This window comes from Prionailurus viverrinus, chromosome B1 (assembly GCF_022837055.1).
Source record: "Prionailurus viverrinus isolate Anna chromosome B1, UM_Priviv_1.0, whole genome shotgun sequence".
Classification (NCBI taxonomy): domain Eukaryota; kingdom Metazoa; phylum Chordata; class Mammalia; order Carnivora; family Felidae; genus Prionailurus; species Prionailurus viverrinus.
Window position 1 is genome coordinate 80,006,757 of NC_062564.1, and position 12,928 is coordinate 80,019,684.

The window sequence follows — 12,928 nt, forward strand, 5'->3', positions numbered from 1 at the left end:
TCAGCAGTGAAATAAAAACATGTGCTAGCTTTGAGCAGACTCTTCCAGAAATAGTCCTTGAGGCAAGGATTTGGGTGTAAGTGGTTTCTTAAGGCACAGCCCCAGAAGCAGAAACCAGTAAGAGAGTAGAAGCAGCAAGTTGGGAAAAGGGAAGACCCTAAGAAAGGTGAGCTTTCAGGTGAAGTTGCAGCCCTGTCTCCTGGGGTGCTTGGTGTTTGTCCTACCTGAGACACAAGAGCTGCACTTTTGTGCTCCCACACCAGGAGGCCGTTGGCCCACAGGTGGGAGTTGTAGGTGAACCTAAAAATCCCACACACTTCCACTTCTCCTTAAAAACTAGGAGGCTCCTGTGTCCAAGGGAAAGCCACTTTTAAAGTTGTAGGTACAAATAGTAGCAAAAACACGATGCTAGGGATGGGTGAACAGAGCTGGTGCAAGAGATCCAGGAGGATCTAGTGAGGTCTCCGACAGCATCTGTATATCTGCCGAAAGGTATATGGTCCTCCGGTGTGACAGTGCCAGTGTAAAGTGGAGCAGTTGCAGGCCACTCAGAGCCCCGAGTAATAATAATGGCTCCACTCAGACCTGGTGGGGACAATCTGCAGTATGTAAGGGTATTAACTTGCAAAACCCCTGTGATGGAGCAGCAATCCTACTCACCTGTAATTGTCTCAGAGAAATCACACAAGTCTCCATGAAGACTAGTACAGAGATGTACAATGTAGCCTTCTTTGTAGTAGCAAAAGACTGGATAAATTAAATGTAAGATATACATACAGATGGCTATCTGTCTGTATCTAATATTTATAGCTATAGCTATCTATCTATACCTATATATCTTACATTATATTTAAAATCCCATGTATAGAAACTTTCTCCCCTTAAATACATGGATCATTAATTATTGTTTTGTTCTGAAGGGGCTTTAAATATATTATAGATCTATTTTGTATATTGTTTTTATAATTTGAAGAACAAAAATTCTTTTTTTTTTTAAGTTTATTTATTTTGAGAGAGAGAGAGAGAGAGAGAGAGAGAATGGGGAGGGGCAGAGAGAGAAAGATAGAGAAAATCCCAAGCAGGCTCTGTGCTGTCAGCATAGAGCCTGATGTGGGGCTTGAACTCGAGAACCATGAAATCATGACCTAAGCTGAAACCAAGAGTGAGACACTTAACTGAGTGAGCCACCCAGGCCCCCTGCATATAAATTCTTTTTAAAGAAAGTAATAGAAATGAAAGAATTAACTAAGCTACAGATGTGAAAAGCAGCAGAAATAAGGAGTAGCAGGATGTATGGACAATATCCTCAAACAGGAAAAAAGGAAGCGGTGCAGCTGTTCCCCTTCCTCTTTCTAAGGCCATATGGGTTTTCCTTTGGGAAGTCACCGTCCCCCCGCCTGCTCCCTCTGAATCAGCCCTGCTTGGCTTAAACTCATCAGAGAAATCCTTCCCTCCCAACAAGGTCTTGACTGCAAATGAAGAACTGTGCTCCAGGCCTAACCCCATTAGATTTCATAAAATAGAGAAAAGACTAGACTAAGAAATCAGTTTTATTTCATTATGCACAGATGTATGCCTGAAAAGCCTAAAAGCACACCTGATTGTGTTCCCTTCACCTGATCACTTTTAGTTGATTTTCTCATTTGAAGATATTTTTAGAAACAAGAATTTAACTGCAGTTAATCCCAGTTGTCACACTTTAAGATAAATAATGAGCTATCGTTCATAGAGAAATGGTTTTTTATTCTGTAAAAACTTGCATAAATGGAGTGAGTCAGGGCTGTGCCCTGTAGGTGCCTGGGGACTGTGATTTGGCTGATCATATGATACTACACAGTCTGGGCAGCGTGCATTACTGTCCCCCATCTGGGACAAATCTGTCACACAGCACCAAATATACAATTGTATCTATCATCATAGAATCAAATTCAAATGAAAGATGGTCAGTTCTATGTAGATAAATTAGGAAAGAGGACTGTGGTTTAGGGCCAAAAAGGAAAAATTTGTGGAATATTCTATTCCCTTAGGAGATTCCATGACTTGTCTTACTATATCTACGCTTGGCATTGCTGTTCCTAATTTATTACCTCCCAGGAAGAAACAAAGACATCTACTGAATAATATCGATGTGAGAAGCTTGGGAAACCATGAGATATTAGGACTTCTGGCTTCATCAAATCAAAAGTGAACTATGCTAGTTTGCTTCATGGGGAAAGCCTGGCTTTGCAGTTACAGTGCTAATTTTGGTTCTTGATTATTCCCTGGTTCTAAGAACAGTGGCCTCTCTCAAAACAAAAAAGCCAGAGTATCAGTGCTGACCAAATATAGACACTGGTTTCTCTTTGTAAATACTTAGAGGAAAAGTGTCACAGAAACTTCTCCAAATGTAAGATTGTTAAAAAAAAAAAAATCCATGGGGGGGTTTTAGTATGAAGACCCCACTGGAATTTCAGAAACTACTGCATATGGTGGACTTGGGCCCTGATTTAACTTTGCCTGTTTGAAGTATGGAGAAAGGTCAATAAATACACTGCTGTGCAAATAAAGGAACCATGGTATTAGAATTTCAGGCCTGGAGAGGCTGGGGAATACTGGTAGTGCACTTTCCTCACTCCATACCTATATAGTGTTTAATGCTATATTATGGACTAGTAATACTATTAAAAATAATGATAGGGATAAGAGATTAGCAAAAGGTTAATATTTGTCTTGGCAATTTCCTGGACTTAATCTCCCATTTGTTTCATTACCTTAATAATTTTAAAGGCACAGATATTTGGTTTATTTTTGAGTGGAAAATGACATATATTTACAGCTTAAAAAAGCTCATAATGTAAAGACAATAGTCTATTGCTTTTTATTATGTCATTCTCCTAGCAGTGACATATTTTTGCATTAAAGAATCGTAGAAAGGAAAACCTTTTCGCTGTGTTCTCTAATGTCACCAGTTGAAGTTTAAAGAATCTTGACTATTTTGTGCCTTTACCGGCTCCTATGCTGGCATCTATGAGTCACCACTAAGAATGTCAGTGCATTTATTTATTTGTTTATATATCTGGTTTTGTATTCCCAGCAACTCACACAGTGTAATAATGGAGGGTGTTTACCTTATCTGTATTGGGTGAAAAGATAAATCAAGACGGAGAAGGAAGGAGGGAAGAAAAGGTAGAGCATAGGGTATTTTTAGGGCAGTGAAACTATTCTAAATGATACTATAATGGTGGAAAACTGTCACTATACATTTATTAAAACCCATAGAATGTACAAAACAGTGAAACCCAATGTAAACTCTGCACTTTAGTTAATACTCTTGTATCAATATTGGATCATCAAGTATACCACACTGACACAAGAGGGAAATAATAGAGTTGCATGCAGGCAAGGAGGGAAAGAGGACATGTGGGAATTCTCTGTACTTTCCAATCAATTTTTCTATAAACCTTAAACTCTAAAAAACATAAAGCCTCTTAATTTAAACAAGAAAAGAGAAAAAAATCAAGATAACTTAGAGGAGATGTTCTTAGAATGTATGGATTGTAAGCAACAAAAACCCAATTTATTAGCACAGGCACAAGAGTAAATATATTAGTTTGCTTACTCAAGCCATGGGAAAGCATCAGGGAAAACTGGAACCAGGAGCTTATACGCTCTTTTTCATCTTTGTAACAGTCTACGTTGACTTTCCTCATAATGCCTAAACCATGGTGGCACAGCTCCCATGGTCATGTCCTACCCCGTGTGCCACAGTAGGAAAGGGCTCTTTCCTACTTCAGTTGTTACTAGAAAACTCCCCAGGGGATACTGGTCAGCTTATCTTGGAAATGTGAATACCTTTAGACCATTTATAGGGGTCGAGAGACAGGCTCCAATTAGAGTATAGTGTTTAAAAGGCTGGAAATGATAGAAGCATTGATAGCAGGCATGATAAAAACATGATAGAATTCTATTGTAATTATCCTGGCAAATGACATTGGTGGCTCAGAAAAGGGAAGTAGAAGCAGAGAAAGAGAAGTAGTCAAATTCTGAATATATATTGAAGATAGGGATGTCAGGATGTATTGAGGCATTTAGTATAAGACAGGAGAGAAAGAATGGGCAATGACTTCAAGGTTTTTATCCTGGCAGCTCAAAGAATGAAGCTGTCTTTAAATGAGCTGTGATGGTTAACATTATGTGTCGACTAGGCTAAGAGACATCCAGTAAGATATTACTTCTGGGTGTGCCTGTGAGGGTATTTCCAGAAGAGTTTAACATTTGAATCAGAAGCTTGAGTAAAGCAAATAAATCTGCTATCACCAGTGTGAGCAGGTGTCATCCATCTGTAGAAGGCCTGAAAAAAACAAAACGGCAGAGGAATGGTGAATTCTGTCTTTTCTTGATGAGGGACATCTATCTTCTCTTGCCTTTGGACTTTGGTACTCCTGGTTCCTGGGCCTTGGACTCTGGGAGTTATACCCTAGCTTCCCTGTTTTTTTCAGGCCTTTGGACTTGAACTGAATTATATCACTGGCTTTCCTGGTTCTCCAGTTTGTAGATGGTAGATCATGGCATATTGTAGCCTCCATAGTCACATGGAGCCAATTCCTATAATAAATTTCCTCTTTTATGTATTATCTATCTATCTATCTATCTATCTATCTATCTTATCTATTACCTATCTATCTATGTATCATCTATGTATTATCTATCTATCTATCCTATTGGTTCTGTTTCTCTGGAGAACCCTAATACATAAGCAGAGAAATATTATGGCAGCACAGGTTAGAGGGATATCAGGAGCTTAGTTTTAGATATAGTATGTCTGTTAGCCATTCATTTGGAGATGTTAAATAAGCATGTAGGTATATATGAGTATCTTCCTCCAGATATCCACCTGACACGCTATTTATTGTCCAACTCCCTCCTTTGGAATGCAGGCTCCATGAGAGCAGGGACTCTGCCTGTTTTGTTTGCTGCTATGTCCCCCAAACCTAGAAGAATGCCTGGTGCATAGTAGATGCTTAAAACTTACTGGAAAGGTGAATGAAGGAATGAATGAAAGAGTTAAGTGTTTAGTATTCTCAACAAAGTAGGTTGAGAATAGGAAGTACCTGTTTGAAAGTAAAATTGCTTGCCTGGCTACTACTAGGGAGAAGTTTGCAACAGGCATCACGTAATCAACATTTTCTATGTAAAACTATGTAAAAATGAAGAGACACGTGCAAGTCTTCTGTAAACTTTTATTTTATACTTATGGGCCACTGCCAATGCAGGGGCCTTGGCTTCTGGCTCATTTCTACAGATCTACTTGGAAAGATGTGGTAAAGGTAGAAATTGGAACTATTCCTGTTAGTAAATCATGGTTACTTACTGGTCCATAAATAAAATGCACATTGAAGTCTGTGTTTTATACAGAAATCTATGACTCTCTGAACTTATAAAATGCATTTTTAATATGCAAGAGACAAAATATCTTTAAAAAGAAGACAATTGTCTAAACAAAATGATGTGAACTATGGCTTATATTATAGGTATATATCACTGTATGTGATTCACCAGTATAGTAACGGAATTTGACTGCTCACACATAGAGGAGGCCTGCAATGGCACAAGCTGGAACCTGATATCATTTTATACATGACTATGCTAAAATATAGCCCCAAAAATCAGCTTAGGTAATTTATCATCAGCAATCTATCTGGTGAAGTCTGATAGAAACATCAGACCTCTTGTCAGTCTCATCAGCACATTGAGTTGAGGAACCAGGACAATATACTACTTCAAAATTGAATGATTTTTGCTCTAGCACAGGAAAAAGTATAACCCCAAATACTGTTTTATCAAACCAACCAATCAACCAACCAACCAACTAATTAAACAAACCCTATTGTCAACCCATGGTGCATCCTCTTTCATGCTGCCTCTCATATTCCATTTGTAATGGCAACATGGTCACAAGGATTGTGAACACAGATATATTAAAACTAAGGCCAGTTGTCATGATGAACAACCACTAGATTCCACCCACTCAGAGTGTGTGCTGTAGTACAACTACAGGGCATTATTATTAGATTTCATTAAGTCCATACATACTGTCACACACATGCATATATCACACACACAAGTATATTCCATAAAGACAATCACAGAAAAATTGGCTAAAAGAAATGTACAGTTGTTTATATATATTTATATACACACAGTAAAAGGTTTTTTGCCATACTCACAGTCTGTAAACATCTTGGAAAATGCCCAGCAAAAGTCACTGTGGGCCCTTTGAAATGGTGACCATGTGAGGAGCAGGGGTGGGGGAGGTGTTTCGATTCATACTGGAAACCCAGGGAAGTGAAGAACCGTAAGTTCATGGTGGCATTTGGGGATAATTATATTTCACTGACATGATAAACTCAGTTGGCCACCTTGAAATTGTTTCTTATATGGAAAAGGGAATGACCAAAAAAGTCTTACTGCCAGTTAACATTTTAAGAGAAATCAAGAGAATATGAGGTGATATGTATAATGTATATAGATATGTCTACATCTATATACATTATACATATATGTATATGTACATCTATATGCACATACATACACACACATGTTACTATGACCAAAAAAACAAAGTCTCAGTGAAAATTTCCAAATCTTCAAAAAAGATTCAATCTTTTTCTATGAAGTGTGCTTTAGACTTCAATACATTCCACTGAAAGTCTTGGGTATAGTTGAATGATTTGTACATTTACATTTTGGTACATGACATTGGTTTTACACAAAATATCTACAGTTTAAAAAGATTGGGTTTGCAAAAAATAGAATTATTTGATTCAAGCATTATTTTAAAATTTAACATAAAAATATGCTCCAGATCTCCTGTAATGAAACACCATTAAAAAAAAAAAATATATATATATATATATATATATATATATATATATATATAGGTTCTTAACAATTCTTTGAGTAGCAGCTATTAAACTGCCACATGTGGATATCAGTCTGTGCTTTAAGTGGCTGTATTTGTTGCAGCTTGAGAATTGATGTTTTAAAAATAAAAAAAGTGACATGAAAAACATTAACCTAATTGCTCATCTTACTGTCTTTGGCCAATTAAAAAAAAGAAAACCTTGTCAAGATTGCAAAATTTTCATTATGACCAGTTCTCATGGAACATTCCACAGAACTGCCATGGAAGCTGTTAAGTACTCGGAGACTCTATTTTCATGCAAAAGTAGCAAATATCCTTCTGGTTTAATTGAACAGTCTCCTTTCTCCCTGCTAACTCCCAACATTTTTTGGTGCTGAATATAACATGCAGAATATGTAAATTAGATAAATTAAAGAAGAAAGATTCATTGAATTTGTGACTATAAGCCAGTCCACCCTCTGATGTTTTGGAAAGCATTTTTCTGGGGTTGGGGTTGCATCATGGGAGAAGACTTGGAGAAAAGATTTCTGGAAACACAGTTGCTGCGTGATTTTTTTTCTCTTCAACAGACTTTGAAGGAATATTGATTAATGTTTCTTAAGCTGTTTAGTTAATACTGTCCTTATGGCTACTCCTCTCTGTGTTGTGGTTGTTTTGTTCGTGGTTCTTCCATTGTATGCTTGTTCCATTCATGGGGACCGAAGTCATCAGACTTTTGGACTGGTAACAGCAGCAGCAGAGGCAAGACTGGGAGAAAGAACAGATTCTAAATAACATGAGCCTACCCATTCCCAGCAGAACACAGAGGCATTGGCTTCCTACCAACAAGGGGGAAATGTCCATACAAATTTGAGGACAGAATGTGAGCCTGAACAGTAATCTAGAGTATGGAGCCTATAATTTCTAGGTAGAAGTTAAATTGTCCATTCTAGTGCTGGAAAAATAGATCCTTTGTTTCTTGTTTTAATTTATTCACCAAGTCAAAGAGGAAGAGAAGGCAGTGTTGGCCTGAGGGAGATGTTCCATGACTTGGGGTAGACATGGATGGAGAAGAGTCCAGAGGGGCCTGGCATTTCCACAGTGTGCACCACCTGCATGGGGCGCCTCATCTGATGTTCATAATGACCTTAGGTGGTAGGTGCTGTTTTCCTCATTTTATTAATGAGGACAGGGAGGTTTAGGGGAGAAATAGGCAGAACTGGAATTAGAACCCAGGACTCTAGATTTCTCCAGCATATGCTACCTTTTTCTGCAGATCAGTCAAAAGACATGTTTAATTTCTGAGAGTTTGTACATTGATTTTTCCTTTCCCTCTAATTAGTATGTAAATTAATCGAAATGATGTTAACTCCAGATTATATATTATCATGACCAGCATTTTAGTCAATCCTTCTTTGGGCAGTATCTTGCTTATAGCATTTCATGACTTGTAAACATTACCAAGTAGACTTCAAAAAGGTGTTGGCTAGAACTTCCATGCCAAGATTCATCTATTTGTATGATTCTTTGGTAAATATATGTTTGTCTCCTTCTAGATGGCAAATTACATGAGGGCAGTCATTGTGGTTTTCCTCTCTTCTCTACCCCTAATAATAATAAACTCATACTGACAGCTTATTATTGTCTCAAGTGCTTAACATATATTAGCCCACTGAATCCTACCCATGAGATAGATAATCTATAAAATCAGATAATCAAACAGAGGAGGCAGGAGGGGTACCACCTGGACCTGAGTTAGACAGTTAGCAAGTACAAAGCTGTGGTGTAAATCAAGATTGTTTGCTTCCAGATCCTGCAGCCTTGACCTCTACCCTACTCTTCCTAATATGTGCCATAAACTGAAGTTAAACATCCTGGCCAAAGAGAACAAAATCCAGTTAGAATTAACTGTATGCTAAATCATTCCAGGAACTGCAGAAATTACACTTTGGTAAGAAGTGCATGGAGCTTCTGGAGGACGTGGGTTAGCTTCGCTGCAAGGAAGTTTGAAGAACATAAGGAAACTGATTTTGAATGAAATTACATTAGTTCAGATTTCCAGGGCAATAAGCATTTACTCTCCTTGAAGAGGCTATTATTAAATATAGTATTAAACAGCATTTAGCAAGATTGTTTTTAACAACAGAATTTATATTTTGTTGGAGACTGTGGTTAAAGTCTAAGATAATGAAAAGCATGAATAGGTTTTATGTATTCTATGCAGCCTGGAGCTCACATTTGAGCATTCCTTTAAAAAATTTTTTTTTTTAATGTTTTATTTATTTTTGAGATAGAGACAGAGACAGAGCATGAGTGAGGGAGGGCCAGAGAGAGAGGGAGACACAGAATCTGAAGTAGGCTGTCAGCACAGAGCCCGATGCGGGGCTCAAACCCACAAACTGTGAGATCATGACCTGAGCCAAAGTTGGATGCCCAACCAACTGAGCCATCCAAGCACCCCTTGAGCATTCCTTTAAAAAAATTTTTTTTTTTTAAGTTTACTTATTTGAGAGAGAGAGCGAGAGCGAGCAAACCTGAGAAAGATCAGGGGAGGGGCAGAGAGAGAGAGGGAGAGAGAGAATCCCAAGCAGGGATCTCTCTGACTCAGAGCTAGATCCCATGAACTATGAGATCATGACCTGAGCTGAAATCAGGAACGAGATGTTTAACCGACTGACCCACCCAAAGGCCCCTTGAGCATTTCTTTTTAAAACAGTGTATTTAAAAAAAAATTTTTTTTTTTTTTTTAGGGGCGCCTGGGTGGCACAGTCGGTTAAGCGTCCGACTTCAGCCAGGTCACGATCTCGCGGTCCGTGAGTTCGAGCCCCGCGTCAGGCTCTGGGCTGATGGCTCAGAGCCTGGAGCCTGTTTCTGATTCTGTGTCTCCCTCTCTCTCTGCCCCTCCCCCATTCATGCTCTGTCTCTCTCTGTCCCAAAAATAAATAAACGTTGAAAAAAAAAATTAAAAAAAAATAAAAAAATAAATTTTTTTTTAATGTTTATTATTTTTGAAAGAGAGAGAGACAGAGAGCAAGCAGGGGAGGGGCAGACAAAGAGGGAGATACAGAATCAGAAGTAGGCTCCAGGCTCTGAGCTGTCAGCACAGAGCCCAACGCGGGGCTGGAACTCACAGACCACAAGATCATGACTTGAGCTAAAGTCAGCTACTTAACCGACTGAGCCACCCAGGCGCCCCTTGAGCATTTCTTTTTAAAGCAGCATACTAAATTAGCATATTATTAAGTTAGTCTTTTTTATACCTCTGAATATTTTGTTGTCTGAACTGATCTTGCTTTTCTGACAATTTTTCTGACAATATTGCTTTATTTTTTTAACTTTATTTTTTATTTTTTTAAATTTACATCCAAATTAGTCAGCATATAGTAAAGCAATGATTTCAGGAGTAGATTCCTTCCCATCCCCCCTCCCACAACCCCTCCAGCAACCCTCAGTTTGTTCTCCATATTTATGAGTCTCTTCTGTTTTGTCCCCCTCCTTGTTTTTATATTATTTTTGTTTCCCTTCCCTTATGTTCATCTGCTTTGTCTCTTAAAGTCGTCATATGAGTGAAGTCATATGATTTTTGTCTTTCTCTGACTGACTAATTTCACTTAGCATAATACCCTCCAGTTCCATCCACGTAGTTGCAAATGGCAAGATTTCATTCTTTTTGATTGCCGAGTAATACTCTATTATATATCTACATATATATATGTATGTGTATATATATATATAAGTGTATATATATATATATATATGTATATATATCTCACATTTTCTTTATCCATTCATCCATCAATGGACATTTGGGCTCTTTCCATACTTTGGCTATTGTTGATAGTGCTGCTATAAACATGGGGGTGCATGTGTCCCTACAAAACAGCACACCTGTATCCCTTAGATAAATGCCTAGTAGTGCAATTGCTGGGTCGTAGGGTAGTTCTATTTTTAGTTTTTTGAGGAACCTCCATACTGTTTTCCAAAGTGGCTGCACCAGCTTGCATTCCCCCCAACAATGCAAAAGAGATTCTCTTTCCCCGCATCCTCGCCAACATCTGGACAATATTGCTTTATGCTAACAATCTGACTCTCTAGGTAACAGAATATGATTTTAACTTCTCTACTAGAATTAGCCATGCTTGTTGGCTACTTAATATAACCATTTGGTTGTCCTTAAAAAATACGTGCAAAACATTCTTACCTGGAAACAATTTTTAAATTTCTTGCTCACAAAGTATAGAGCTATTGGGTTTATACATGAATTCATGGTTGCCAAGTTAATACCGATGTAATCCATGAGCAGCAAGAAACTAGAACAAAAGAAAATAGTGTAGAATAATTAGAAGACAATGTTTTTAAATCTGCTAGCTAGCATTTATCCCTAGAATAAGCATTTTTCTTGCCCAGGAGCCATTTCTTATAGGTGGCAGTCAGAATTTTTTTAAAGTGCTTGTTTAAATGGCAGTTTCAGTTCTGCAGAACATTTACAGATATACCTGCCACTTGGTTAGCTCAAACCATTATGCACAGCCTCAGGAGGGGAGCCACAAGCCAAGCTATGGCTTGCACAAATTTGGGGATCAGTCATGGGCTATGTCAGCTCGAGAAAAATAATCAACTTGGCAGTTTTAATTTTCACGGCTAATGAGGCTATAGACTAGGTGGTTTGGTAAAAAGTATTATAAGTGTGCAAATTAGGGAAACTCCAATTTCCTAATGAGTACACAGGATCATACCTAAGTAATTCACATCGGTTCTTGTCCATCTCATCATACACGGTTTTCTTCAAAATACGGCTTAAGTGAAGAGGGAACCAGCAAAGAGCAAAAATTACCACCAAGCAGAAAACTGTTTTTGCCACTTCTCGACGCTAAAGGAAAGTGAGGGGAAAAAAAGTACAATAAGTTTAGTGTTTTTCTACCAGAGGAAAGAACTATACAAAGGAAATTGTAGATAGCAAAGAAAGAATTACTTAAAAAAGAGCCAGAACAGCATACCTCACAGTGCCTCTATCTCTTCAATATTTAGAGTCCAACTTTCTAATCAAGGAGTTGCTAATGATTCTTTTGGGTGGCTGCCAGGAAGGATGGTGGCCTGAAACTGGTTATTAGGGTCAGGATAGAAGTTAGATGTCAGGGAAATGGGAACTAGCTGGAGCCGAGCCAACACTGTGGCTGTGTGTGTGTGTGTGTGTGTGTGTGACTATATGGGGGAGATGGTTAGCTAAAAGCCTCCATAATGGGTAGCTAGCATTAATGACAGCATGGCAGTCAAAGTGACTGAACCTAGCATAATAAAGGAACAAATCTATGAAGATATTTGGAAAACGTAAGTAGGAAAAAGAGAAAAGGTCAATAGCAATGTGTTTCCCCCATTTCTTGCTGTTAAAGAAAGCTAGCACTGGGGGTTTTTTGCTTCTAAAATTCTTTTATTAATGACATATAGCTTCCAACGACATCTTGTTTGCAAACAGAGGGATGAGGGTAAAGGATTATCAGCAATGATGATTAGAACAAGTGGGACATGTTGACCCTGGACTGACTTCACTTTGAAGGTTTACATACTTTCGAGTTTGTGTAGACCAGAAAAATCATAGGTTAGGAATTATCTGCAACAGTCATTTGTGTGCATTATGCTTCAGCATTAAAACTCATGCATTTGAAACCCTAACTAGGAGCATAAAATGCAACTCGTCTGTAACTGGGATCAGTTAATGTCAAAATAAAATTGATTGAAAACAGGATTTGGAAGGGTAATGCTGGTTCAACCCAAAGCATATAATATTAAGTATGGGAAGCCTACAATAAACCCACATGATTAATAGAGCCATTTAAGAAGATTTCAAGGCAGTTGTCACAAACTGCTGCTCTAGACCAAAGGACTGGAGTTCTTTAATCTTCCAGAGTTATTGGGTGGGATAGCTGGGATATGGCTTCAGAGAACATATAAGCTAAGCAATGGTTGAGAAAATCAAGAGTTCCAATCTGTAGGAATAGGGGATTATTTTAAAGGCTCCTTTAGTGTACACAGGAAGACAATGTGACC

General features: G+C 38.2%; 1 protein-coding gene across 1 annotated transcript in view; it reads right to left on the reverse strand.

The window, feature by feature from the left end:
- Positions 1-5,205: 5,205 nt before the first annotated feature.
- Positions 5,206-12,928, reverse strand: part of EDNRA (endothelin receptor type A) — a 60,714-nt gene continuing 52,991 nt past the window's right edge. The window contains exons 6-8 of the mRNA XM_047856846.1: positions 11,620-11,753; positions 11,085-11,193; positions 5,206-7,651 (exon numbers count right to left, since the gene is read on the reverse strand). Of these exons, the coding sequence (XP_047712802.1) occupies positions 7,511-7,651; positions 11,085-11,193; positions 11,620-11,753 (384 nt within the window). The 3' untranslated portion in view covers positions 5,206-7,510. The remainder of the gene's footprint in view (positions 7,652-11,084; positions 11,194-11,619; positions 11,754-12,928) is intronic.